Source organism: Indicator indicator, chromosome 28 (genome assembly GCF_027791375.1).
Source record: "Indicator indicator isolate 239-I01 chromosome 28, UM_Iind_1.1, whole genome shotgun sequence".
NCBI classification, from domain to species: Eukaryota; Metazoa; Chordata; class Aves; order Piciformes; family Indicatoridae; genus Indicator; species Indicator indicator.
The window spans coordinates 12,163,593-12,190,443 of record NC_072037.1 but is presented as its reverse complement, the minus strand read 5'-3'; the positions used below and the strand labels follow the sequence as shown (position 1 = coordinate 12,190,443).

General features: G+C 47.5%; 1 protein-coding gene across 2 annotated transcripts in view; it reads right to left on the bottom strand.

The window, feature by feature from the left end:
- Nucleotides 1-4,262: 4,262 nt before the first annotated feature.
- MED27 (mediator complex subunit 27) overlaps nucleotides 4,263-26,851 on the bottom strand; it is a 94,709-nt gene continuing 72,120 nt past the window's right edge. The window contains exons 5-8 of one of the 2 annotated variants that reach the window (XM_054393372.1): nucleotides 23,916-24,023; nucleotides 16,857-16,898; nucleotides 6,542-6,619; nucleotides 4,263-4,723 (exon numbers count right to left, since the gene is read on the bottom strand). In XM_054393372.1, coding sequence (XP_054249347.1) covers nucleotides 4,589-4,723; nucleotides 6,542-6,619; nucleotides 16,857-16,898; nucleotides 23,916-24,023 — 363 coding nt within the window. In that variant the 3' untranslated portion in view covers nucleotides 4,263-4,588. The remainder of the gene's footprint in view (nucleotides 4,724-6,541; nucleotides 6,620-16,856; nucleotides 16,899-23,915; nucleotides 24,024-26,851) is intronic. The other variant, XM_054393373.1, reaches the window with a different exon arrangement.

Sequence of the window (26,851 nt, the reverse complement as noted above, 5' to 3'; positions counted from 1 at the left end):
CTCATTTATCCATCCCAGGGACCATCTTCATCCCCTCCAGCAGGACACAAACCACAGCCAGCCCCCAGTCCCAGCTCCCAGCCCCCAGTCCCAGCTGACATTTGCCCTCCTTCAGCTTCCCTGGCAGGTTCCAGCCTCTTCACCTGCAGGAACCAACAGACTTCAGTCAGCAGAAAAATAACAGCACCCACAGGTCACCTCTCCCTCCAGCTGCTCCCTGGATTGTTCTGAAGCAGGGGGAAGCCACAGCCCCACTGCCAGCCCTGAGCCCTTGGCTAGTGGCACTTCAGTGTCTTGAAAACAAGGCTCCTGCTTTCTTTGCAGCATTTCTAAAGAGAGATCATCAACAGCAGCCAGGCTGTAAGGAAAGAAAAAAAGGGCTAAAAATACCCGAATAAAACCCAAAGGCATGCAGGAAGTGCAGATGGTGAGAGACAAGGGCATGGCAGCATTGCACAAGCTCAGGCTGCTTCTCCCTGCTATCAATTTTATTTTTATACCAAGGCTACAGTGAAATTTCCTGTGAATAATTCTCCACCTGCAGATGCAGAGTGAGCAGCTCAGGGTGGGAACCCAACAGCTGAGACCTTGCTGCTGGGGGTTGATTGTAATTGGGGACATCAATCCCAGCCTGTGCTACTCTTTCCCCACTGTAACTCTTCTCCTCACGTCCTGCCTGCAAATATTTGTCCTCATGAATTCCAAATGATCTCCCCATTAGTATTTGCTGCATATTCCTTCTTTCCTGGAAACCTTCCTCTGCTGGTGGGAGGACCTTGCTGGGGATGCTGACTGAGGACAGCCCCAAGCATGGCCACACTGATGTCTTTCAGCTCCCAACTGCCTGCTCTCAGCACCTGAGTGACAAAACATCTCCATGCTTGGGCCCAGCCCTCTGCTTTTGCACAGCAACTTTGGGGATTCCTTTTTTGCCAGCTGCACCCCTGCCCCTGTGCCCTCAGCACAGCCTCAGCTGCTGGCTTTAGCTCAGACACATGGAAAAGGAACAGAGATCAGCCTCACAGATGCCTCACAGCAGGTTTCACCAGGGAGCTTAGCACCCCAAACCTCTTCCTCCCCCATGCAAACGGCTTCTCTGTTGGGCTTGAACCTCAGCCCACACCAAAGCCTTCAGTCAGGTGTGTGACCCCTGATGGGCACAGCCCAAGCACTGTAGGTATGGCCAGAGGAGCTTCACTGCTGAGGAGCCTTCTTCTCTCCTCAGTAAAATGTAAGGCTATTGGTAGAGACCAAAGCCAAGCACCCAGAGTCTGCTTTCAGCCCTTCTCCCAAAGCCTGGGCAGGGATGATTCTGGTTTTAAGCCACAGCAGCAGCCCCAACCCTTCCCACTCTCCCTTTTTCCACATTGTGGCTTACTATCTGCCTGGGATTGCTCTCTGTGGTATGCAGCTCCCAATTAACCTGGGGGACTAATTCACCAACTGCATTTGCTTCTCAGCAGCCATTAAAAAACTTCATAAGAAGGTAACAAACACACAAGAAAGGGAAGGGAACTAAAAGGCTTTGGTTAGAAAATTAAAGTTGTTTGCCATGGCTTGATGGCTTAATCAGTCGATCAATATTGTTCACAGGGCAGGAGCCATGAGCTCTGATGAAAAATGCATGAGGGGACAAAGGAGACCTGGGAGCAGAAAATTAAAAAGTCAGCCTGTTACATTTGTCCAGAATTGGCAGAGAAATTAAAGTGGTTTGGGGAGGGGGTGCTGGGAGGGAGAGGGGGGAGCTGGCTGTGGTGTGTGCTGCATGCCCAGGATGGGTCCCCTCCCAGAGGGAAACTTCCACATTCATGAAATTGCCTTCTTGGCTACAAGATGGATTTGGTGACCTGCAGCACTTGCCAGCACCCCAAGCACGGCTGCTGGGGTTTGCCCACGGGGGGCTGCCCCAGGATCTCCTCCCAGAGGGATGCAGTTCAAGGCTGGCTGCTCCCAGCAGGGTGGCACCGTGGTGCTGTCACCTCAGGGCCTTCTCCCTGTGGTGTGAGGTGGGACTGAGGAGTCACTGAGCTACAGCAGCAACCCTGGAGTGATGCAGCTCCACCACACACACAGCCCCAGCTCCTTCTGCACATAGATGAGCTTCCTCTTATCTCCTCTGTTCAATGTGGCTGCTCCCAGCTCCACAGCAGCTCTTGCCTGACCAAAATAACCACCAGGAGAAGAGCAGCTCTAGAGGATGCTCTGGAAGAGGGAGACCAAACCACTCTTTGGTCATAGAATCATGGAATTGGTTGGAGAAGACATCTAAGATCATCCAGTCCTTGCTGCTTGTCTTAAAGAGCTGCTGTAAAAGCTGCAGCAAACTCCCCTGGTAACAAAGAGCAAGGCTGCTCCTCCTGCAGCTAACTCCCTTTGTGCCCCCAGCCCTTCCAAGGGTGGAAAAAGAACAAAGTGCAGCATCCAAGCTGCAAAGCAGAGGAAAACCATCCAAATGCTGCACTGTGGCAACAGCTTTTGAGTTCAGATCTCCCAGTTTCTGTTCCTCACATCCCAAACTTACAGTGAGCTGCTGCATGGCTTGGCAGTCCCCATCTCAGCCACCACCAGGCACTGCCCCCCAGCATTCCAGCCTGCAGGAAGGACACCAGGCAGACACAAGCACAGGCTGCATCCAACCTGCTGCAATTCCTCACCTTCAGAAGAATCCAGCCAATTCCACTGCCCAAGATGGGAATCTTCCAACCTCTTTGAGGCCTTGCAGGACTGGAGATCAGTTCCTGCCTACGAGGGGAGAAGGTTTCCCCCCTCTAGAGCAGGTCTCTGGGGGCAGGAAGGTGCCCAACACGTTTGCTTTGCACTCCTGTGAGACAATTAATTTTTGCACAGAGGTACCCAGAGTGAGTTTTATGACTCCCCATCAGGCTCACCAATTACAGGTTTAAAATTTCAGGCTCAATTAACACAGGGAGCAGCTGATGCTGTTTGCTGCAACTAATTACCTCCAAGTGCCAAGACACTGGTTCCACATTTCACACTTTTGCAAACTTCAGGGTTTGCTTCCCCTGCACCATGATTTAAGGACAAACAGCACGGAGCAGGCAGCAGCACCTGAAGCAGCCTGGAGACCACACTGTGACCTTTCCAAGGAACAACAAATGCAAAGTGCTTAGCCCATCAGAAAGCCAGGGCTCCTAATTAGCACAGCCACGGGCTGGAGAGCAGGGCTGCTTATTTACAAGGCTCGCTCTCATCTGAGATGCACACCTTGTGCTGTCTTGGGTGATCTTTGTACTCAGAAGGCAACTTGGGTCAAGTAATAGCACAAAAAGTTTTCATTAGGTAATTCAGCTGTACCCCCCTGCTCTGGAATGTTTCTCTTTGGGGATTGGGAAGAATAATAAGGTGAAAAAAAAAAAAACCAACACAACCCCCAAGCAGAGCTGACCAAGCCCCTGGAGCAAACACACAGCTCCTCCTGCACACACAAAGTTGTGCCTCCAAAGGGACCTGCAGTTCTCCACGGGACAGCACTAAGCCCTTGTGGCCAAGAGGGCCAAGGGTATCCTGGGGTGCATCAAGAAAAGTGTGGCCAGCAGGGCTGGGAGGTTCTCCTCCACCTCCTGGGAAATTCCTCCTGAGCCAAGAGCTGACTCTGCTCTGATGAAGCTTCCACAGCCTCTGTTCCTCAATTTCACAGAATCAGAAATGCTTTGGGCTAGAAAGGACCTTGAAGATCATCAAGTCCCAACCTCCTGCCATGGGCAGGGACACCTCCCACCAGCCCAGGTTGCTCAAGGCCTCATCCAGACTGGTCTTCAACACCTCCAGGGAGGGGACATCCACAACCTCCCTGAGCAACCTGTTCCAGTGTCTCCCCACCCTCCCTGTAAAGAATTTCTTCCTCATCTCCAGTCTCAGTCTACCCTCTTCAAGAGGATGCCAGAGAAGACACTGGAGTGTCACTGCAGCCCCAGGCCAGCAAACATTCAGCTGGAACTGGACCAGAGACCTTCCTCACCTTTGGTGCAGGGAAAACAGCTGAGGCTGGCAGGAGCTGAAGATTCCCAACCATTCCAAGTGCAGTGATTCCTGGGATGGCTCTTACCCTTTGCTGATGTGTTACATGGGCACTTTAAATCCTTGAGGAAACACAGTGTGTGTGCAGAGAGCAGCTGGGGATCAGCAGAGCTGTTTAAATGGTTCCAGTTTTCCAGGGAAAGGAGCAGTGCTGAAAAATCCAACAGCCCCCTTGGCTCTGGTGTGGCCAAACCATGAACAGCACAAGTTCTGGAGTAGAAAAGTTTACTTCAGGCTTACAAAAGTCATCAACATTGCAAATTGTGTCACAAACCACAGACTGTACACAGATATTTTGGTTTAGAAGAATGATTATTCCTGTCAGACCTCCCCAGGGGGGATCCCTGCAGCCCAGAAGCACGAAGCCATCACACACAGCTTCTCCCAAAAGCTTCACCTCACCTGTGCCTTGCAGATTTGCTTTCAGAGCCAAATGAATCACTGCAACCTCACCACTTAGCAGAGGTTCAGCAATGGCACCTCCTATCAAACCAGCAGCTCTCTTCCCAGCCCCCCAGAGTGTCCACTGCTCCTGCTGCCACCTGGGCTGCTACTGCCTGCAAGTGTCGTGGAAGGCTTCGAGCGTTCGGAAGTCTCTCCAGGTGGGTGGCAGCCCCTCCTGCAGGAACTTCCCACAGCGCTGGCAGGGGGCCTGGAACAGCTTGATGTAACTCCTCAGCCAGGTCTGAAAGCAAAAGGGGAGAGGAGTGAAGAGAGGTAGCTATGGATGTTCCCCTTGGTCATCATTCTTGTCACACAGCAAGGACAGAGGATGTGCTTTGGCGAGGCCCCACGGAGGTGCCTGGTGCTGGGGGGGACAGGGGCACTGCACAGCTCAGCTCCACTCTGCTCAGCACCTCTGGCTTTTTGAATCACTTGAACAATCTGTCCACAGACATTCACAGCCCCTGAGCAGGAGGGATCTGCAGCTAGAGAACCACAGGGCAAGGCAAATGTTCTAAGGGAGCCCCCAGGAAGGCTGGGGAGAGGCTGTTCAGAAGGGCCTGTGGGGACAGGACAAGGGGCAATGGTTTGAAGGTGGAGCAGGGGAGGTTTAGGATGGACACCAGGAGGAAGCTCTGCACAGTGAGACACTGGAACAGGCTGCCCAGGGATGTGATGGAGGCTCCATCCCTGGAGACATTCAGGATCAGACTTGCTGTGTCCCTGGGCAGCCTGCTCTAGTTGGAGGTGTCCCTGCTGACTGCAGGGGGCTTGGACAAGATGCCCTTGGAGGGTCCCTTCCAAACCAGTGCAATCAGGGAATCTGCCATGCTCCTCATAGTTCTCCTGGATTCTGATTGCTCTTGATGGGTTCCTCCTTCAAGCAAATATTGGTTTGTCTCTCCCCATGACCATCCATCACCCCCCTGCTGCAGTCACACTGCAATGGGCTGAACTCTTCAGGGCTGAAGATAAAAAGGCTTCCACGGCAAGCTAACGAGCTTCCTCTCTAATGTGACCTTGGGATCAATACTCATTGGTCATGAGAGTTCTGTACCATTTGAAATCTGATTAGACTGACAAGCAGATACCTACAGGGCTGCTGCTGACCCTCCAGGTGTCAGTTCAGCTGTTCCTAGGTAAAGCTCCTGCCTCCTCCCCACTACCACACACAGCAATCAGCACTGCAGAACCCAATTCCCAGCTCCAGGGGATCCAGCAGCTAAAACCCCCCAGAGCAGCAGATTTATGCTCTGAGGGCTGCACATGAATCTTGTCATCTGAAATCCTATCGAATCACATCGATGAGAGAAAATTGTTCTCTGAAGAAGAGGTCAGATGAGTTTATTGAAACAAATCCTTCCATCTTCATCAGAGCCTGTGCTGTAGCAACCCAACCTCTGCCTGTCAATGACTCTCCTCCACAAGAACTGGATCCTCTCTGGGTTCAGCAGGGGATGTGGGGACAAGGGCACCAGCACATGACAAGCAAAGTGCTGTTATGGACTGCAGCTTGGGTGGGCTTTGCTTGCACTACAAATTTTCTGAACCAGAATACACACACACAAAAAAAAAAAGAGGTAAATGAAGTTAAAATGTGCACTTGAGACACCTGCTGAAAGGAAAAACCAAAATGGATCAGGTTGGAAGGGACCTCAGAGATCATCTCCAACCTGCCCACCATGGGCAGAGACACCTCTCAGCTAGACAGAGCAGCTCAAGGCCTCATCCAGCCTGGCCTTGAACACCCCAGGGAGGAGGCATCCACAAGCACATTCCACCTACAGCCCATTCCATATACAGCTCAGCCTTCCCACTCCAATGACCCCAGGGTGATGGGAATGAGCTCTTCATCCTTGGCCAGGGATCAGATACAAGGAACTGGAGGCATTCTCTGCTGGCCACCTTGGTTAAATGGGAGAGGTTCCAAGTGCACCAGAACTGCCTAATGGCAATCATGGAATCGTTTTGGGTGGAAAAGACCTTTCAGATGATGCAGTCCAACCAGCACTGCATGCTGAAGCTGCTGTTGGAAAAATTCTCTTCCCAATGGACTTACCATGAAAGATCTGACCACCACATCTGGCATCTGGGGCAGCTGGTAGTGCAGGAGAGCAGTGGTGGCATGATCTGTCACCTGCAGAGACAAGAGCACAACAGTCACCTACCCGTCCTGCACTTCAGCCCAGGCAGCATGAAATCTGCAGGAAAAGAGCACAAACTCCACAAAGAAGTAGCAAAGCAAAGGATTCTGTGACTGTGGGGACACTCTCAAAGTAATTCTGGCTGGGTTTTGACAGCTTCCATCCCCTCTGCCAGCTTCATACAAGGATCAGCTGAAGCGATCATAACACCTTCATACACAGGGAGGAAAACCAAACACAGCAGCTCAGAAACATGATAAAAGCTGAAAGGGTTGGGAAAAGGATCAAGACCAGTAGCTGATGTCAGCTCGATGGGGAAAGTGTCCAGCCTGATGGAACAATACTGAACTCAGAGGCTTTGCTTCCCACTCTGGACTACCAACCCAGCTGTAAAAAGCAAATATCACTTCCTGTATCCTGTAAAATGGAAGCATCCCTAGCACATCATCTGCCCAGCTTCCAAATGTCTGCAGCAGGAGAGCAGAATCTCTGCTTTTGGGATTGAAGTCTCATCTAGTCTGTGAAATTAGGGCAGATTTAGACTGGAGATTGAGAAGAAATTCTTTGCAGGGAGGGTGAGGAGACACCTTCCAACCCAAACCAGAAAGATGCTCCAGGGAGACCTTGGAGCAGCCTTCCAGTACCTGAAGGGGTGACAACAAAGCTGGGAAGGGACTTTTGACAAGGGCTGGGAGTGACAGGATGGAGGGCAATGGCTTTGAGCTGGAAGAGGGGAGATAGAGACTGGAGATGAAGAAGAAATTCTTTAGAGTGAGGGTGGGGAGACAATGGAACAGGTTGCCCAGAGAGGTTGCGGATGTCTTAAAAAAAAAAAACAAAACAAAACACCACAAACCCAACCAAAAAACCCCAACCCCCAACCCAAAAATCCACAGCCCAAGCCCTTCTCAACAGGCTAAAATCCCCTGAATTAAGCTGCATTTTTAACAGAAAAAAAAAAAAAGCATCATTTTTTTAATGGGAAAACTTCAAATATTTTAACTCTTGCAGTCCCGTTCCAGTTGTTGAACAAATGAGATTTAAGCTCCCAGCTCCTTCCCTTCTGAAGCCAGGAATCAATTAATATGATGCTGGCTTTATAAATACCTGCATTAGGAAAAGCTTTCTGATAGAAAGCTTTTTAATTTCCCAGACAGAGCCATAACAATAGCTTACATCTGGGAAACTGAGCTAAAGACAGCACAAATAAAATCTCTGTTTATAAGAAGAAGAATTAAAGGAAAAAAAATCTATATATATAAGAAGAAGAATTAAGGAGGGAAAAAAAAAAAATCTATATTTATAAAAAGAATTAAGGAGAAAAAAAATCTATTTTTATAAGAAGAATTAAAAAGAAAAAATCTGTATTTATAAGAAGAACTAAATAGAAAAAAAAATCTATATTTATAAGAAGAAGAATTAAGAAGAAAAAATCTGTATAAGAAGAATTAAAGAAAAAATCTATATTTATAAGAAGAATTAAAGGGAAAAAGATATTTATAGGAAGAATTGAAAAAAAATAGAATCTGTACTTGTAAGAAGAGTGAAAAAATATCTAAATTTATAAGAAGAATTAAAGGAAAAAAGATATTTATAGGAAGAAGTAAAGGAAATAGAATCTATGCTTGTAGGAAGGAAATAGGATCTATGCTTGTAGGAAGAATTAAAGAAAAAAATCTACATTTATAAGAAAAAGTATTAAAGAAAAAAAACCTACAGCTATAAGAAGAATTAAAGAAAAAAATCTATATAAGAATTAAAAGGAAAAAAAATCTGTATTTATAAGAAAAAGAATTAAAGAAGGAAAATCTGTATTTATAAGAGGAAATAAAGAAAAAATCAAATCTATACTTATAAGTAGAATTAAAGAAAAATAAAAGCTATATTTATGAGAAGAATTAAACAAAAAATGTATTTATTTATAAGAAGAATTAAAGAAAAAAATTGTATTTATAAGAAGCAGAATTACAGATTAAAAAAAATCTATATTTGTAAGAAGAATTACAGAAAAAAAAGAATTAAAAAACACCTTAAAATCTGTATTTATAAGACGAGTTAAAGAAAAAAAAATATATTTATAAGAAGAGGACTTGAAGAAAAAAAAAAAACAATCAGGGGAACCAAAATGCTTTGATTTGCTTTTGTGGTTTGGTGGTTTGGGTTTTGTTGTTGAACTCAGTCCCATTTTGAACTGGCTCTGGAGGGGCTGCTTCTGACACCTCTCACACAGTTCCTCAATCCTTGGCACAGGCAGACATTTGCTGGAGCCCACAAACTCCAGGCTGACTGCTGGAACTCCAGGCTGACTGCTGGAACTCCAGGCTGACTGCTGGAACTCCAGGCTGACTGCTGGAACTCCAGGCTGACTGCTGGAACTCCAGGCTGACTGCTGGAACTCCAGGCTGACTGCTGGAACTCCAGGCTGACTGCTGGAGCCCTTTGGGCTGGGCTCTTGCAGAACTCAGGACAACACAAACAGCTCAGCTCCTTCACATCTCTACTTTGTACCTCTATTAATGGTCCTCATTAGGAACTTGTAAATCTATTAATGGCCCTCATTAGTAACTTGTAAACCCATTAATGGTCCACATCGGTAATATCAAAGCATCCCAACGAGGTGGTTGTCTGCTTAGCGATTTCATTGTATTTCCCAGCTGCAGGAGGGAGAGGAGGAAGTGCTCTGCGCGGGGCTGGGCCATGCATTTCCCTGGGCTTGCCTCCACCCCACAGCAAGCTGTGAGTAAGATGAAGAGGGAACTGCAGCCACGATTGCTATTCCCAGCTCACGGCACTTGTTCCTAATTGGGACTTAGTCTAATTCAGCACTGTGAGTTGTGCTGAAGCACTCTGAGGCTTCCACTGGAGAGAGAGATGGAGCTGATGGAGCTATTCTGGGAGGTGGACGTGTCCAAGACGTGTGCCTCAATAACTCTGTGCACAGCCAGGCTCTAATTCACACCACGCAGGCTTCCTCCTCACAACACTGCAGCACATCAGCCTGGCCCACACAGGATCCACTTTTGAGCTCCACTACCATTTCAGACACAGATTCTGCTCCCCAGCATTAAAGCACAACTAATTCCAGCTCCATTCATGTGATGCTGATGCTGGAGAGGGAAAACTTTGGGGACCTTGAGCATGCTGCTGAGTTTGGAAAACATTCACAGAATGGTTTGGGTTGGAAGGGACCTCAAAGATCCTTCAGTTTCAACTCCTCCGCCATGGGCAGGGAGACCTCACATTAGCCCAGGTTGCTCAAGGCTTAACCTGATCATGAACACCTCCAGGGAGGGGGCATCCACAACCTCCCTTGGCAACCTGTTCCAGCATCTCCCCACCCTCACTCTGAAGAATTTCTTCCCAATTTCCAGTCTCAATATCCTGTCCTCAAGCTGCAATCCATTCCCTCTCACCCTATCACTACCAGCCCCTGTAAAAAGTCCTTCCCCAGCTCCCTGCAGCCCCCTTCAAATGCTGGAAGGTTGTTCTAAGGTCTCTCTGGAGTCTTCTCCAGGCTGAACAACCCCAACTCTCCCAGCCTGTCCCCACAGGGGAGCTTCTCCAGCCCTCTGATCACCTTTGTGGCCTCCTCTGGCCCCACTCCATCACAGAATTCATTCACGAAATGAATTCATGAAATGGGCCTCAGCCTACTTAAGCCACTTACAGAATCACAGAATCACTTTGCTCAGAAGAGACCTTCAGGACCATCAAGTCCAACCATCAACCCAACCCCACCACAGCCATCCTATGAAACAAATCAATTAGAAGGAGCCTGATTAATGGAGCTAATAGCACAGCAGAACTCCAATTGCTCATTTCCCTGAACACCTCTCCTGCAGCATTCCGAGCTGCCTGCAATCCAAGCCCTGAGCTGAGGTTTTTTTTTTTCCCTTTCAAGATGTTATTTTATGGGGTAGCAGCAGACATGTCAAAGAATAGCAAGTTCTGAAGATATTTATGAGCAGCCGCTCTCCGTCTGCTCTATTTCTACTTCTAACAAACTCCACAGTTTTTGGGGTTTGTTTTATTTTTCTTCTTCCCTCCTGAACAACAAAGTCTTTTTTTTTTTTTTTTTCCTTGGCACTGAAGGAAGTTGCTTAACAGAAATAATCAAGCCCGATGCTATTAACGAATGTAAATGGAGTGGCCACTTTGGCAATGTCGAACATATGCTGCTCCTATTGTAATGTAAAGCTAATGAGATTCCACAGGGAGATAAAAGCCAGCCCAGCACTGCTAGAACACTAATAATGGCTTTTTTGGAAGCAAACTGAGGTGATTTCTACCATAAACAAGCGCTGAGACAGTGCTCCTACAAAAGATCAAAGTGGGTGTCCAGTCTGAGGTAGAGGAGTAGGGGAAAGACACCCCCCAAGCCCAACCCTGCACAGGTGTCATAGAATCCTAGAATGCCTTAGGCCAAAGGGACCTCAGAGATCATCTGCTCCAACCTCCAACTCCCCTGCCATGGGCAGGACACCTCTCAGTTAGACTCATCCAAGCTGGCCTTGGACACCCCCAGGGAGGAGGCATCCACAGCATCCCTGGGCAGCCTATTCCAGAGTCTCACCACCCTCGTCCTGAAGAACTTCTTCCTAAGCTCCAGTCTAAGCCTGCCCTGCCTCAGCCAAGATCACAGAGATGATGAGAGAAAGCACAAACTGCCCCAAAATCTTAAAAGAAGGGGGGAGGGGTGGCAGGCCAATAATAACAACAAAAAAAAAGATCAATACACAGCTTTAGTAATGGCAAAAGGATTCCAGCCCAAAGCAGAGCAAAACAAACTGCAGCTGTGCCAGCTCGCTTAAGGGACACACTTTTTCTTCTTCTTCCAGCCAAGTTGGAATCACAAACTAATTTATTGTGGGTGTAGGATGAGATTCTGGTACATTGTGGGGTTTGATTTTATTAACTTCCCTTTTATTGCTCTGCCTTACCTCCTGCAATCCAAGCTATCGGTCCCTAATTCCTCCAGCTCTGCTTAGCTGGAGCTTACTCAGAAGAGCACATTGATTGGGATGGTTGTTGCTCTGGACCTTGAAATGGATTTTTTTCAAGAGATCTTGCAGATAAGTTCAATATTTCACATTTCAGATGTTGGAACTCCTGCCTTTAAAAAGAAAAAAAAGGCAAGAAAAGGCAATGTCCTGAAGCACAACTTTGCTAAACAAAATAGCTGGAGTTAAACTGAGCACCTGGAGACAGAGCAAAAGGGGGCTTCAGATGCAGGGAAAGCAGAAATTCTGGCAAAGAAACTCAATCTGAACACAAAACCTTTCCTTCTTAATGTTAATTACAGAATCCCAGAATTGTTTCAGTGGGAAAAGACAGAATCCCAGAATGGGTTGGGTTAGAAGGGATCCCCCAAAGATCACCCAGTTCCAACCTCCTTCCTGCAAGGAATTCCTTCCTAATATCCAGTCTAAACCTGCCCTCCTCCAGCTGTCAGCCCAACACCACCATAGCCATTAAATATCTCCTGAGATTTGACAGTTTTCTCTTTTTTGCTTCCAAACTCAAGTTGCCCACAACCACGGACTGCCCAAATGCATCTCTGCTCCCTTGTCTAGGGCACTGTACACAACAAGGAACACAAACCAGACTGAAACTGGAACAACCTCTGAGAACATTGAATTAAAGCTTGAGGAGGGCAGGTTTAGACTGGAGATGAGGAAGAAATTCTTCACAATGAGGGTGGGGAGACACTGGAACAGGTTGTCCAGGGAGGCTGTGGATGTCCCTTCCCTAGAGGTGTTCAAAGCCAGGCTGGATGAGGTCTTGAGCAACCTGGGCTGGTGGGAGGTGTCCCTGCCCATGGCAGAGGGCTTGGAACTGGATGGTATCTTTAACGTCCCTTCCAACCCAAACCACTCTATGAATCTATGAACACAGAACAAGAGCTTCCTCCACCTGCAAGAAGCAGCACAAAAGCAAAGAGCTATGGTTTAGCCTTGCTCCACCACAGACTGGGCAAGTTCCACAGATGTATGAAGCTACACCTGGCATCAAAACCCAACCAGCCCCCAGCTGAACTCAAGGAGCTATCTCTCTCTTAGTATTTTACCTCACTGCCAGTCAATATGCTTTGCTAAAGGTAGGTGCCAAGCTTCCTTTAAAGAGTTAGAACTTTCCTTGCCACTTACTTATTGGTTTATTCTCTCAAGTAGAGCACTGACAACTCCATCTCATATAAAGGGATTCTCTAAATCCCCTGGAAGGTTTTCAATTTTTTTTTTAAACCTTGCTAAGTTCGTGGCCTTAGCAGAGAGACGCCTGGAGCAATGAGCTCTGCAGGATGACAAAGGCCCTTTCCTACTGTGGGAAACTGCTCCAGTGCTTTTGTTTACAGAATCACAGAATCAATAAGGTTGGAAAGACCTCAAGGATCATCAAGTCTAACCTGTCACCCAAGATCTCATGACTACTAAACCACGGCACCAAATACCAGGTCCAATCCCCTCTTGAACACCTCCAGGGATGGTGACTCCACCACCTCCCTGGGCAGCACATTCCAACAGCTAACAACTCTCTCCTTGAGGAGAAAGTTCCAAGGATACTTCCAAGGATTCCCATTCCTCAAGCTGCTCCCCAGGACCACATCTGACTTTCTCTGGGGGAGAGCCTGGTGCCTAAGAGGCACTGTGGAGGATGACTGCTGGTGCCTCTACAAACAGGCACTGATGAACTCCATGTGGATCCTTCACACACCCTTCTCCACCCCCAGTTCAGTAAAGCACTACCACCATTTCTGAGGCAGAGGATTTATCACTTGTGTTCAGAGCTCAGAGAGTGCTGAAATCTCTGTTTTGCTTGTTCTGCTTATTTGGATTGAGTCACAGAGATTTTATTTTGCCTTCTCTGCACCGAGCCGAGCAGCGATCATGCCACAGGAGCAAATCATGCAGGTGACCCTGGAACAGTCCATCTCCTCTCCTTGAACAGATATCATCAATAGCCCAATACTTGTCTCATGCATGCATTCATCCTGCATGTGATTGTACCCTGAGATTATTGACAAGAATACATCTTCATACATTACAATACTTATGTGCCCTTGTAGTGGGGAAAATTGTGCTCCCCTCTTGCAGCGCTTTGGGATGCCACAGCTCACTCACAAACAGCTGGGCAGGCACAAAGCTTCCCACAGCTCTGCTTAAAACCTGCCTGGGAAGAAGCATATTGAGTCAAAACCAATCCAGTTTGTGGCATGCTAAACTGGACAGAGCATTTAGGTGTAAATAAGGAGGGGACTCTGAGATCAGGATGGGTTTAAAGCCTTTGCGTGGGGCTTGAGCAGCCCTACTGATGCCACCACACAGGACAGCTGCATTTCAGTGTCTGAAGAGGACCTGCAGGCAGGCTGGGGAGGGACTGTTTAATAGGACCTGTGTGGATAGGATGAGGGGCAATGGTTTGAAACTGGAGCAGGGCAGATTTAGGTTGGACATCAGGAGGAAGTTCTGCACAATGAGAGTGGTGAGCCAATGGAAGAGGTTGCCCAGGGATGTGAGGTCCCATCCCTGGAGACATTCAAGGTCAAACTTGGGCAATCTGCTCTAGTTGGAGGTATCCCTGCTGCCTGAAGGAGAGTTGGACAAGATGCCCTTTGAGGGTCCCTTCCAACCCAGTGCTTTCTGTGATTCAAACCCAGCTGTGCTGCTCTTGATGAAGCAAACAGCTGATGCTCATATCCACAAAGCAGTTCCCCTGTCCTCCATTTTTACCTCTTTGTTGAATGCAAAGTTATGAATTTTGCACCATTCTCTACAATACTTATTTTTCTAATCCTCTACACAATGACCTGGAATTCTGCAAGCTCTCATGAACTTTCTTCCCACCAAGATTTAAGCCCCCAAGTATCTGGGTATTTCCCACCGTGTTCCTCCTCTTGTGCTGGTGGATCCAGAGAAGCAAAGTGTTAAAAGGGAGGAGGTTTAAGATGAAAACAGTGGCTGCTCCTGTGGAGTTTAAATGTCAGACCAACAAGCAAGTCTGAAAAACCTTTTCTTTGCTCCTTGTTCTTTTGCCCTTTCAGCTTTCCTTTTCTCATTTCCCAGCTCCATTCTCTCGATCTAACCCTGCTGGTGGATTCAATGCCTGCAAAGCTTATTCACCCCAGGACCTGATTCAAGGAGTCTCCAGGGAACTTAGGCAATGACCACACATTTGAACAGTTAATGGCCCTCCTGGAGCCATCCCCTCAGCTCACACACACAGGTACCCTGCCTGATCAGGAGAGGAGAGGCTTGCTGACACAGCCAGCAGCTGCAAACAAAGTCAGGACAAATTTAGCTTTGTTTGACAGGGTTGGACTGAAGATCAAAGGTCTCTGGTCCTTAACCTAGAAAGTCAGGCTGCAGCCCTGTGAGAATTTGACAGGTCTGCAGCTACCACTGGCAGGTACCTTGTGAGCTCCAGATGTTGTTCCATTATCATTGAAGACAGAGCTGGAGAACTTGGTGCAGCTTTTAAAGAGAAAGAGCTCTGTCCTTCAGAGGGATGATTGCTTTTGGGGTGCTAAGGGTGGTGGAGCAGTTACTCATCTGGATTTTTCCTTCTCAGCACAGCACTCCCACATGGTGTTACTGGTGACTGCCATGAGAAACACATTTCAAGAACATTCAGATGTGCTCTGACACATCCACTGATGAGTTTTTAATGGCATGAAAACATTTGGTCTGAAGATGCTGCAGTACAGACCCTACATTAGTAACAGTCTCATTGTTTCTCTGACACTGTTTCATCAATGCCCTTCATTTTGCTGCAGCTGAATGAGTCCTGGCTGTCAGAAATGGGTGCAAGTGCAGCTTCAGAGGATAAAGAGGAAACCAAACCAAGCCCAGCATCAGAGAAAACTTAACTATGCTGAACCACAGCATTTTCTATTATCCATTTGAGAACTTGACTTAGGTCTTAGCCTCAACTGCTCAATAGTACAGGATCTATTGATTAGAGAGCACCATCACTTTGCATTTTGATCACATTTGTCATGCAAGAACCGGAGAGCACTGGGCAACCAATTCAACAGCAGCTCCTGTGAAGTCAGCAAGTATTGCCCCAGCCTAAGGGATGCAGAAAATGGATCCAAAGAGAGGTTAAATGGCCCAAGGTAATGCAGTGACAGGGCTGGGAGCAGAATGCTGGAACAAAAGGCAGGCAGCTGCTCAACTGGGCACAGAAAAGCTCTTTTCTGCTCTCTTTTCTTTCTGTTTTTTTGAGGTGAATAGTCATACATTTGGTAGTCTTTGTCAAGAGAGACCTGGACAAGAGGAACTTGATGTTCAGGCTGTATTGCATTATTTTAGAGAGGAGAGGCAGATTTAGACTAGAGGAGGGGGAAAGTGAGATCACAGAATAATAGAATTGTTTGGGTTGGAAAAGACCTTTAAAACCAAGTCCAGCCTTCAACCTAAGACCACCATGGCTACCAAACCATGTCCCAAGTGCCATGGCCACACATTTCTTTAATAGGATTCCATCATCCTAATTCCAGAACCTTAAGATGTACTCCATTACTAGTTACCTTTAGCACCCTAATAAGGAAGTTCCTGGGATTTACACTGCTTTATTCCCTGCCCTGTTACTCTACTTGACACCAAATATTTTTGAGGCATGAGAAAAACAGAAAGAATATTTAATCCACTAATCTCAAGGGTAAAGAATCATCTGCAGCAACATTTCTCCTTTAATGCTGGACAGAGAGGGAGAGCAACCAACCTCTCCAAAGCTGTCCTTTGATCTCCAGCAGGTTAGTATCACAGGTTGAGCATCTTCCCTTCCGCCTGCATCTGAAATCTTGGGAGGAAGATGCACAAACAGCCAATATGCCATGCTCTTGACCCCTGCTTTTATGCCCTTTTGAGTCCCTGACCCCCATTTGTCAGACAAACTCCAAAAGCAGATGAAAGGAAGCTTGTGCACTAGCTGCAGACTCAAGCTCCTTGAACTGTGGCCTGAAGGGAAAGGAAACAGGAATTTAAACCCTGATCAATCTGAACTTACAGCATTCTGACAAGAGGCTTTCAAAGAGAAATGTTCTCTTCCCTGCCTGGAGAACAGCAAGCCAGAGATCCTCCCCAAATCCACTTTCAACTGCTTAACACTTTTATACTTACTGCTGCCATTCTCTCATTTGCAGATTGTGATAACAAAAGAACAGCTTCTGAATTCTTTTACATTCTTGCACCTCTCCTGTACACTTTATGGGGAGGGAAAGGTGAGCCTTACCTTCTGAAACACTTGATAGTTGGACTTCGACCAGATGTCAAGCTGCAAGAGGGGAAAAACACAGTCAGGCCTTGCCACATGTAAAGAAGCAGCTCTATGGAGAACAAGCAGCTAACACAGAATCACAGAATAGGGTTGGAAGGGTCCTCTGGAGCCCAAGCCCTCTGCCAAGGCAGGGTCACCAAGAGAAGGTGTCATGGGTTGAGTTGAATCTGCCTCTCAACCCCTGACAGAAGGTCACTCAGGAACATGTCCAGGCGGGCTCTGAATATCACCAGAGATGGAGACACTCCACCACCTCTCTGGGCAGCTAAGCAGCTGTTCAGACTACAGGAGCAGCCAAGGAGATCTCTGGAGATGTAAATCCAAGTTCACTGTCCTGTCCCTCTGCCTTTACCTGCTGCAACCCAAGCAAGGCAGTGACTGCTGTGAGGTTTCCTTCGAACTGCACCGAAGAATGAGGCCAGGCCATCGGTTTCATCACAAAACTGATACACACAAGACCTGTTGAATTAATGTGGTCTTTAAAAAGAGCAAAATCTTCATTTGTACAGGGTTGTGGCTGAGCTATGCAAATATTCCTCAGCTTCAGTCTGTTTCTAAAATGAGGGCATTTTGATGAAGCTGATGAAGCTCGTGTCTGAATAAGCGATGCAGCTCCGAACGACACAAAGAATGTTTAGCTGAAGGAAGCCAAAGCACTGCTCTGCTGGGGCCAAATAAAACATCCCTTAGGAAACTGCATTTACATTTGCAGGAAAAAAAAAAAAGAAAATCACACTACAAGAGATTTAAGGGTGTGGATAACTGCAGACATCCATGACTTAAATGTTTTGCTCGACTGTATGCAAACTAGAAAGAGCAAAACTGAAGGAAGTTTTATTAGCCCTGGAAAGCAGAAGGGGAGGCTGGTCCTGGTTCAACACCCAATGGCTCACATGGAGAACAATTCTGACTGACAGCTAAGGAATGCTTTTAGCTCAGCCCTGTGGAACAGAGAATTACAGAACTGCTTGGGTTAGAAAAGGCCTCTAAGAGCACCCAGTCCAACCATCAACCCAGCACCACCACGGCCACTAAACCACAGCCCCAAGTGCCATGGCCACACATTTCTTGAACACCTCCAGGGATGGGGACTCCACCACCTTCCTGGGCAGGCTATTCCACTCCCTGACCACTCCTGCAGCAAAGGATTTCTCCTAATCTCCCACCTAACTCTCCCCTGGCACAATTTCAGGCCATTTCCTCTTGTTCTGAGGTGAGTAAAGCACACTAGAGGGGGGTGAAGGGGGAGAGGGGGATGATGCTGAACCCAAGTAATTGATTCACATTGCTAAAAGTGTTCAGAATGCTGGAAGGTCTCAGCCTGCTCAGGGGCTCACTTCTAAATAGTGCTGCAGGAGTGACCCCTAAACTCCCAGTCCTCAGCCTGGACAGGAGGCAATGATAACTACTTTAAAAACACCTCCAGGACTGATGTTTCATGGCTTCCTACAGCTGACCTTGCCATGAGACAAAAGGCAGCTGATGTCTCAATGCCTTTCCAGGGCAGATGAAGGCAGAAGTAGCCTGAAGCAGGTATCTACAAACCTTTTTACATTAACTGGCACTTGGGGTGGGATCAAGGAGCTGTGTGACCACTACCACCACTCACATGCTAGAGTCCAGCCTGGCTACCAGGAGGATGTAGACTCCCTTTTGACAAGGAGTCCCATGGAGAAGACAAAGGGTGATGAGGACAAGCTACTGCTGGGGAGATTCCCATTGGAATCCAGGAGAAAATTGTTCCCCATGAGAACAGCTGGACATGAGAATCATCTCCCAAAGGGAAGTGGTGGAGTTCCCTACATTGGTCAGTATTGAGACTCAGCTTGCCAGGGTGCTGGGCCAGCTCATTTCAACTAGACTGTGACCTAGGAAGGTTGGACCAGATGAGCCTTGGGGTCCCTTTCAAGCTTGCATTCTGTGATTCCATGACTTGGACCTGAGCTTGACTTCCACTGAAACAGCAAACCTGTGCCTGTTGGGAAGGAAGCCTCCCATTTCCACCTTAGAAAAGTCTACACTTGAAAATAAAAAATTAATCCATACTTTTACAAAGCTGTTTTCATGTAATGTAAGGCTTTCTTGGACTAGAGACAGAGCTGTAGGTATGGTTTTGCTAATCTCTAGTGATCAAACCAAGGATGTGATCCTCTCTAGTTAGAATCAAGAGCTGAAAAAAAATACAAAGTCTACTTTAGATGCTGCATTAAGATGAGCCCAACAGGTCCTGAATGTTCATTAGTTGGCAGAGAGATTGAAAAGCTGAAAAAGTAATGAATGTCTGTCTTAGGGACAAGTTCAAAAGAAGAAGGAGGAAAAAGAAAAAAAAAAGGCAACAAAAAAGGGAAAGAAAAAGCAAAAGAGAAAGAAAAAAGGCAAAGCTACCAAAGCCCCCCCAGCACAGCTCCTAAATGCCTGCCCACCTTTCCCCCTCAGAGAGGGGGGGATTACAGAATGCCTCCTTATGGCTCTATTGTTCTTCAACTTTTCACTTTCAATCAAGACACACATCTGTAACTAAAAAAAAAAACCTGCTGAAAGCACAATTTCAGGCCATCCTCTGCATGTGAATTAAACTGGGGGGTTTGGTTTTTAGTGGGCTTTGGGTTTGTTTTTTTATTTTTGGTTTCCCAGTGCCCCACTCTCTCCACCCAGCCCCAGCAGAAGGAAGGAGAGGCCACTCGCTGAAGGTCGTCTGAACGATTTCAAAGGCGATAACGAATCCGAATGTTCCCCGCATCTAATATCAAACAGGTCTGGTGCCAGCACTTATTAGAGGAATCAGATTCAACCCCCCTTCACCCAAACACTCCCCCCCCAGCTTTGAAGTGGAAAGAATGCAGGGATCAGAAATTACCCGAGAGACAGCTCTGCCTGTCTTTGAAGCTTTCCTTTGATACCACCATTGCTGTGCCTCTCTTACGCTAGGAGGCTAAAAGCTGCCTTTTCTCTATTGATATGGGGTAATTAATGGAGCCACAGCATTAACATAACCCAAGTTCCTTACCAGGGTAATTCAACTGAGAGACTTAGGTTCCTTTAGTTAAGGCTGAAGGATGTAAAAATAAGGATCTGGCTAGGCAGTGATGTTGAGTAACCACTCAAAATGTGCCCTGTCGAGGTGGTTCCTGGTGTCAGCATCCCAAGCAAAGCATGCAAGTGTCCACTCTAAATGCTCCCTGTCAAGGTGCTTCTTGGTCTCTGCATACTGAGAAAGACATCGAGTACCCACTCTGTATGTGCCCTGTTGAGGTGGTTCTTGGCCTCAGCATCCAAAAAGAAGCATGGGAGCACCCACTCTAAAGGCTCCCTGCAAAGGTACAAGTTTGGGATAGACTTGGAACTGCTGGATTTGGAGTCTGCAAAGGCAGTACAAGAAGAAACCCAAATGGCTGTGCCTCCAGCCAGCTGATCTGCTTCAAAACTGGGGCTCCTTTGAAACCCCTGCTCCAGAGGGGAGGAGGATGTGCAGAACGCCTCCCAGAAGTCCATCCCTGCAGGGGCAACAGCAGCTTTAAGCCACGGTCTTTGCCTCCAAAGAGAAGCATGGCACTGGTATGCCAAAACAATCCCCCTGTGGGTTGATTTTTCTTGGCAGACTTAGGCTACTAATGGCTCAGCTGAAACAAGGCTGGCCTGGAAGGGTTAGCTGCATAGCTTCATTTATTCAGGAATCAGGACACCACCACTAATTAATTACTATTAAATTCCAGTGCACAAGGAGTATATCAGAGTCTGAAACTGAGGGTGCCATGGTGCCACCACTAAAACCATGAGGCTAATTAAGAAGCATCAGGCTGTGGTGGGCACAGTGGGTTAGTCTGGTAAGCAAGAGAGACTGCAGAGCCAGCAGCAGCCAGAACCCACCACAAGACAAGATCTCACCTATTGCTTTTGCCATGTGTCACCAGAAATGTCTAAGGTATGCAGCTGGCAGCCTGGCAGAGACACATTCTGCAGTGCTGGTGAATAATTCAGGAGGAAAGTACATGAAGCACTTCAGAAATGCAACTGTCTACAAGCAAAGCCTGAAAATCAGCCTCTAGAATGTTGTGCCTTTACTCACTGCAAGCTCAAGACTTCTATTTTTTTTCACCTTCATTTTGAAGGTATTGAAACCTGGAAGAAGGAGAACCCATTTCAACCAGACTTCAGTGCAGCAGCACCACGTGAAGCTCTCAACCTGTCAGCCTCCACAGGCACACAGAGAGCTGAAGCAACCCAGGGACTGCAGTGTCAGCTTTCCTGCAGAGCTGCTGGGCTGGCACCATGCAGAGTGCTACAGCCAGGAGAGACTCCCAGCTTTGGTTTCTCTAGACTTGCCTGACCAATGGACCAGAAGACTGTCAACATTTCTGCTGTTTGTACTCATCTCTGCCCTCTGTTCCTTGTCCTATCTCTGGGCACCACCACAAAGAGCCTGGCACCTTCATCTTGGCACAGATACTTATAGACATTGATCAGATGCCCTCTCAGCCTTCTTCTCTCTCCTCTCCAGACTAAACAGCCCCAGGGCTCTCAGCCTTTCCTCATAGCAGAGATATTCAAGTCCCTTCATCACCTTCATAGCCTCTGTTGGACTCCCTCCAGTAGATCTCTGCCTCTCTTGAACTGGGGAGCCCAAAACTGGACCCAGTATTCCAAGTGTGGTCTCACTAGGGCAGAGCAGAGGGGGAGGAGAACCTCTCTAGACCTGCTGGCCACATTTTGATGCCATGATGCTGTTGGACCTCTTGGTCACAAGGGCACACTGCTGCCCACTAGGACTCCAAGGTCTTTCTCCATGGAGCTGCTTTCCTCCAGTCTGTACTGGTGCCGGGGTTATCCCTGCCCAGATGCAGAACTCTGCACTTGTCCTTATTGAACTTCATGAGGTTCTCCTTCACCCAGCTCTCCAGCCTGGTCAGATCTTGCTGGATGGCCTCACAGCCACTGCATTTCCCTCTCCTGGTCTAGAAACTCAGAAGCTAGAACAGGGTGGTGAAACCTCACTGGAGCAACTTCTCCACCAGCATCTGCTGTGCCAGGGAAGGGACTGGAATGGCCTGTTTGCAGTTGCCTGTAATCACTCATTCCCAAGCAGGCACAGTAAGCAAAGTGAAGCATTACAAGAGCACAATCTTATTCTTATTCTCTAATTAGCAGTGTAGTTAATTATTGGGGGAAAAAAAAAAAAAAAAGAGAGCTTACTGTTTGTCAATATGTGCTCGTTGGCAAAACTAGCAAGCTATGCATTTATTTCATCTTCCAGGCCAAATTTACTCCTGATTTCAGTGGCTGCAACTCCAACTCTACTGAAGTCAAATGAAATGTTCCTATTTATATCTAAAGAGCTTCAGGTTTGTGTAAGCCTTGGGCTGGCCCAGTGGGAACAGCAACCTGCCACCTAAAGCCCTAGGGGAGCAGTCACACAGCCTAGCTCCGGACACAGAAAGCTTAAGTCAGTAGAAAACTGATTCCCCTGCAGAGTGGCTCAGAGCAAGCAAAGAAGCCAGGTGTTAGCAGGGATGCTCTGGAGAAGCTGAACTGCTCCCCACTGACAGCAGGCAAAGGTTAGTGCCCCGTGCCCAAAGCTGGCCCTGCTCAGTCCCTCTCTCCCCATGGCAGCAAACAATGACAGAGAGACTGTGCAGGGCTCTCTGGAGAGTTCACCTTGAGCTGAGCAGAAGCCCAGTGCCAGATGCTGAGTTTCAGAAAGGAGCTCTGTGACTGAGCTCTTCAGCATCTAGAGCACTGCTACATTGCAAGGGAGCTGGGCTCGTCAGAGACAATGAGCACCCCCAAAGGAAGTGTGACTTGCCTGGGGATCCATCAGGCACTGTCACAATGCTCCTCAGGCACTCTCATCTCACTCTAGAGCAGAGGTTGGGGTGAAGAGGGGCTGGAGCTCTAGGGCTGTATTTAGATGCTAATGCAGAGCCAGGCTAGTGCAGCTGCTCCTGCAGCACTGTGGTATTTAAACCTGCAGATCTGAATAATGCAAATCAAACCCAGGCAAGTCTTATTTTCCTACTTCTTAGGCCATTCCCCCTCCCTCTGAATGAGAAATCTCTCACCTGGGAAATAGAGTTGTGCTATTCTTTCCTTCAACAGCTCCTGGCCTTTCTGAGGGAGAGGAGGTGCAGAGTCAGAGGCGCTGAACTCCAGGGTCAGCCTCTGTCTGCTAAAGCACACTCAGTGCTTTGCAAAGGAAGGGAAAGTCTCACCTCATTATAACATGGCCTATGGGTGCTAAGTGCACATCTTGATATAATGAACTTCTTATTTTAATAGGCTTCATGATCAGAAGAGAAAGCTCCAGAGAGAAAAGGTGAAACACGGAGGTGTTTAGTGGTGTTGCTGGCAAAGGAGAGCTCTGGCCAGTGGCTGGGTGAGAGAGACCCTTCCAGCCCAAGAAGAGAAACCAGCTGAAGGCAGTCAGCTCCCATTAGCATCTCCTGAGGAGCTAAGGAGCCATATGGAGTGTGTGCAGGCAGGATCTGAGGGTTCAAGCAGGGTGAATTGTTCATAAAGCGAATCACTTAGAGAAGCAGGGAAGGTTTGCTTTAATAGCTGCTCCTCAAGATGGGCTCTTAGTGATGGGCAGATGACTGAGGACTCCCCAGCAATGATGTGCACAGGGTTGTGTTCAGCAAGTTGAGCACAAAAGTAGCTCAAGATTTCCCAGTAGCTCTCAGAAAAGAGCAAGCTGAACCTTGGGCTATTGATGTGCTGGTAGAGTGAAAAACTCTTTTCTCAGTAGACATTATTAAGGAGGCAACTGGGGTCTAAGGTGATGAATTAGAAATGCAAGGAAGGGCTTCAGAGCTTAGAAAGAAGTCAGACATTTGGGTATGAAAACTCCAAGCAAAGCAGTGATAAATTTAAAGCCCAGCATTCTGCAAAACATCCACAGAGCCTTTCTGACAGTTTTATGTTTCTAGCACACCCGTGATGGGATTCCTCCTGCTCTGGCATTTCAACACCAGCTGAAAAAAAAAAATCCTTAAAGCTGCTGGATAGCCAAGGACCTACCTTGCCATCTTCAGTGTAGACATTCTCATTGTAGCCTTTCACTATGGTCCTGTCAATGAAGAGGCTTCTCATCACCACTATCACTTTTAGTACTTTTCCTAAGGTAACCTGGAAAGAACAAGAGAAGGACAAAAAAAAAACCAAGCCAAAACAAGCTGAAGGAGAATGGATGGTGTCAAGTTAACAGCTTTAAGTTGATGCAATTTCAGTTTTCAATATTTTATAGAGAGACCAAAATAAAAGATCTAAGGCACTGGGTTTATGAAGAAGAGGCAGGCTGGGAAGTGCAGAACAAACAAACAATTCATTTGCAACTGAAAATGTACAAATTCACACAATTCCCTGGTGTAGGCATGACACTGCCAAGCAACTCTCTCCAATTTATTAACACCACAACTCAATAACTTGTCAAAAACCACCAGCAAATGTGATTATTTTCCATGGATTTGATCTTCTCCAGTAGAAACCCACTTAGAGGAAAAAAAAAATAAAGAAGCTGAAAGCAGAATCAGAGTCTTCTAATGCCGGCTTCGAAAAGCATGCCAGGAGTTGGAGGGAAAACAGTGCAGGTCTAAGGATAAAGTGAAATTATTTAAAGGGGAACTATAGGTAAGAAGTAAAAATGGGACATTGGCAAAGGTTTCATTTTCTTCTCTGAATGGGGGAAAAGCAGAAAGAATACATGAAGAAAGAATCATGAAGGAGTTCTTCCCCATGAGGGTGGTGAGACACTGGCACAGGTTGCCCAGGGAGGTAGTGGAGGGCTCACCCCCGGAGGTTTTTGCAGCCAGGCTGGATGTGGCTGTGAGCAACCTGCCCTGGTGTGAGGTGTCCCTGCCCATGGCAGGGGGGTTGGAACTGGATGAGCCTTGAGGTGCCCTCCAACCCTGACAATTCTGTGAAGCCTGGCACTTGACCAGGGCAGGGGTCTGCTGAGAGAACTGACTCTTGCAACTTCAGACACCAACCATGTATGGGAAAAGGAAGTAAGAGGAAAAGAAGAAATTTTAAAGAAAAAAAAAAAAAGAAAAGAAATCTGATTAATGGAAGAGCAAAAAGGCTGCCCTACAGCCCCCACCTTTCTGTACAGTATTTGCTACCTCCACTGCCTGTACACACTCCCTTCTTCCCTCTTCCCTCATGTTCCACACCCATAGCATCTCACATTGCTGCTGCCAGGTAGAGAAAGAGAGATCAACAGGATGAAGTTGATCTGAAGCCTGTGTGGGATGTTCCTGAAAATCCTCAGAGTGAACGGTGGAACAAAACAAGCTGAAAAAGCCCAGCTGTGGCACTCCAGCTTGCTGGAATATATTTCTTGCTGGCCTCAAACCTCCCCACAAGGTTTACCTGCACCAATGCTTTCAAAATGCTTCTGCATGAGCTCACTGCCTTTGCCTTTTCCCAAGTCCTCTGTTTTCACACCCTTCCAGTGATTCACTCCACACTTTCAGAACCTGTCACAGCCATCCAGACCCTGTCCCTAGATGAGTACCAGAAGTGTGAGCTCCCTAAGGAGGTTGCAGTGAAATGGGGGTTGGTCTCTTCTCCCTTGTATCAGGTAGTAGGAGAGGCAATGGCCTGAAATTGTGCCAGGGGACGCTGAGGCTGGAGATTAGGAAGAATTTCTTTGCTGCAAGAGCAGACAGGGATTGGAACAGGTTGCCCAGGGAGGTGGTGGAGTTCCTGTCCCTGGAGGTGTTCAAGAAAGGTGTGGACACTTGGGGACATAGTTTAGTGGCCATGGTGGTGTTGGGTTAATGGTTGGATTTGATCTTGGAGGTCTCTTCCAACCAAAACAATTCCATGCCTCTATGAAGCCACCATTGCTGCAATCTCAGCTTGGACAACACTCAAGGGGGTCCTGCCCAGCAGCAGGGGCAGCCAGGGATGATGCTGATGAGTGAAGAACAGAATGCACTGCAGCTTTGGCCAGGTTAGTGCTGGGCTGTCTGAATCAGCTCTTGCAGTTCTCTGGCACTGCAATCAGAAAGGTTTCCTATTTTGTGTTGCTGCTTTGATGTGGGATTCCTGGAGGTGTTAAACTGGCTGGAAGAGAGATCAGGACTTTCAGCTGCTTTTTCAGACCTACCATTAGTTAAGCCTGACAGAAGCAGAAATTCTGTAGGACCAGGTATAGCTCAGAGGAATTAAGAGTTCATAATTTTAACAACACTGAAAGAATGAGGCTAGGAGTACAGAGGCTGGGCAGCAGGCTGCCACTAGACTGTTAAGATCTGGAAGCCCCAAGTACACTCCACAGCTATTTCCAGGTCAAAGCACATCCCAGATGGTGCACAATAAATGGGATATCATTTATTTTCCCCCTCTAATAATCCAGACTAGGACCTGTTTGCAGGACTTAATGTTTTTGTTCACCTCAACCACATTATACAGCTCCTATTTTCCAGCAGACCATTTTCTCTCAATGCCTGCTCCACTCAGCTAACTGGAGTCTATGTTCAGGAAAGATATATGGATGGGATATAATTTACACCTGTGTCCCTACAGCTCACCTCAAAGAAGGTAATAAAAACCTAATGGCTTTGGGCAAAAGGTAATTTGCTGGTTCTACTCCCAGCTCCACTTGCACAAGTCTCTCCTTCTGGAGCTCAAGCCTCACCCAGATGGACCCTAATCACCAGGCCCTGCAATCTGCCTGCTCTGCTCAAGAGCAGGCATCAGGAGAAGGATTTGAGGGCTGTTGGTTGATAACAACTCAATGTGAGCAAGCAAGGGGCACCTGCAGCCCAGCAGGTGGCTGTGTGCTGAGCTGCATCCAAAGCAGGGAGAGCAGCAGCACAGGGAGGGGATTCTGCTCCTCTGCTCAGACCCCAACTGCAGCATTACCTCCAGTTCTGGTGCCCCCAACACAAGAAGGACCTGGAGCTGCTGGAGAGGCTCCAGAGGAGGCCACATAGATGAGCAGAGGGCTG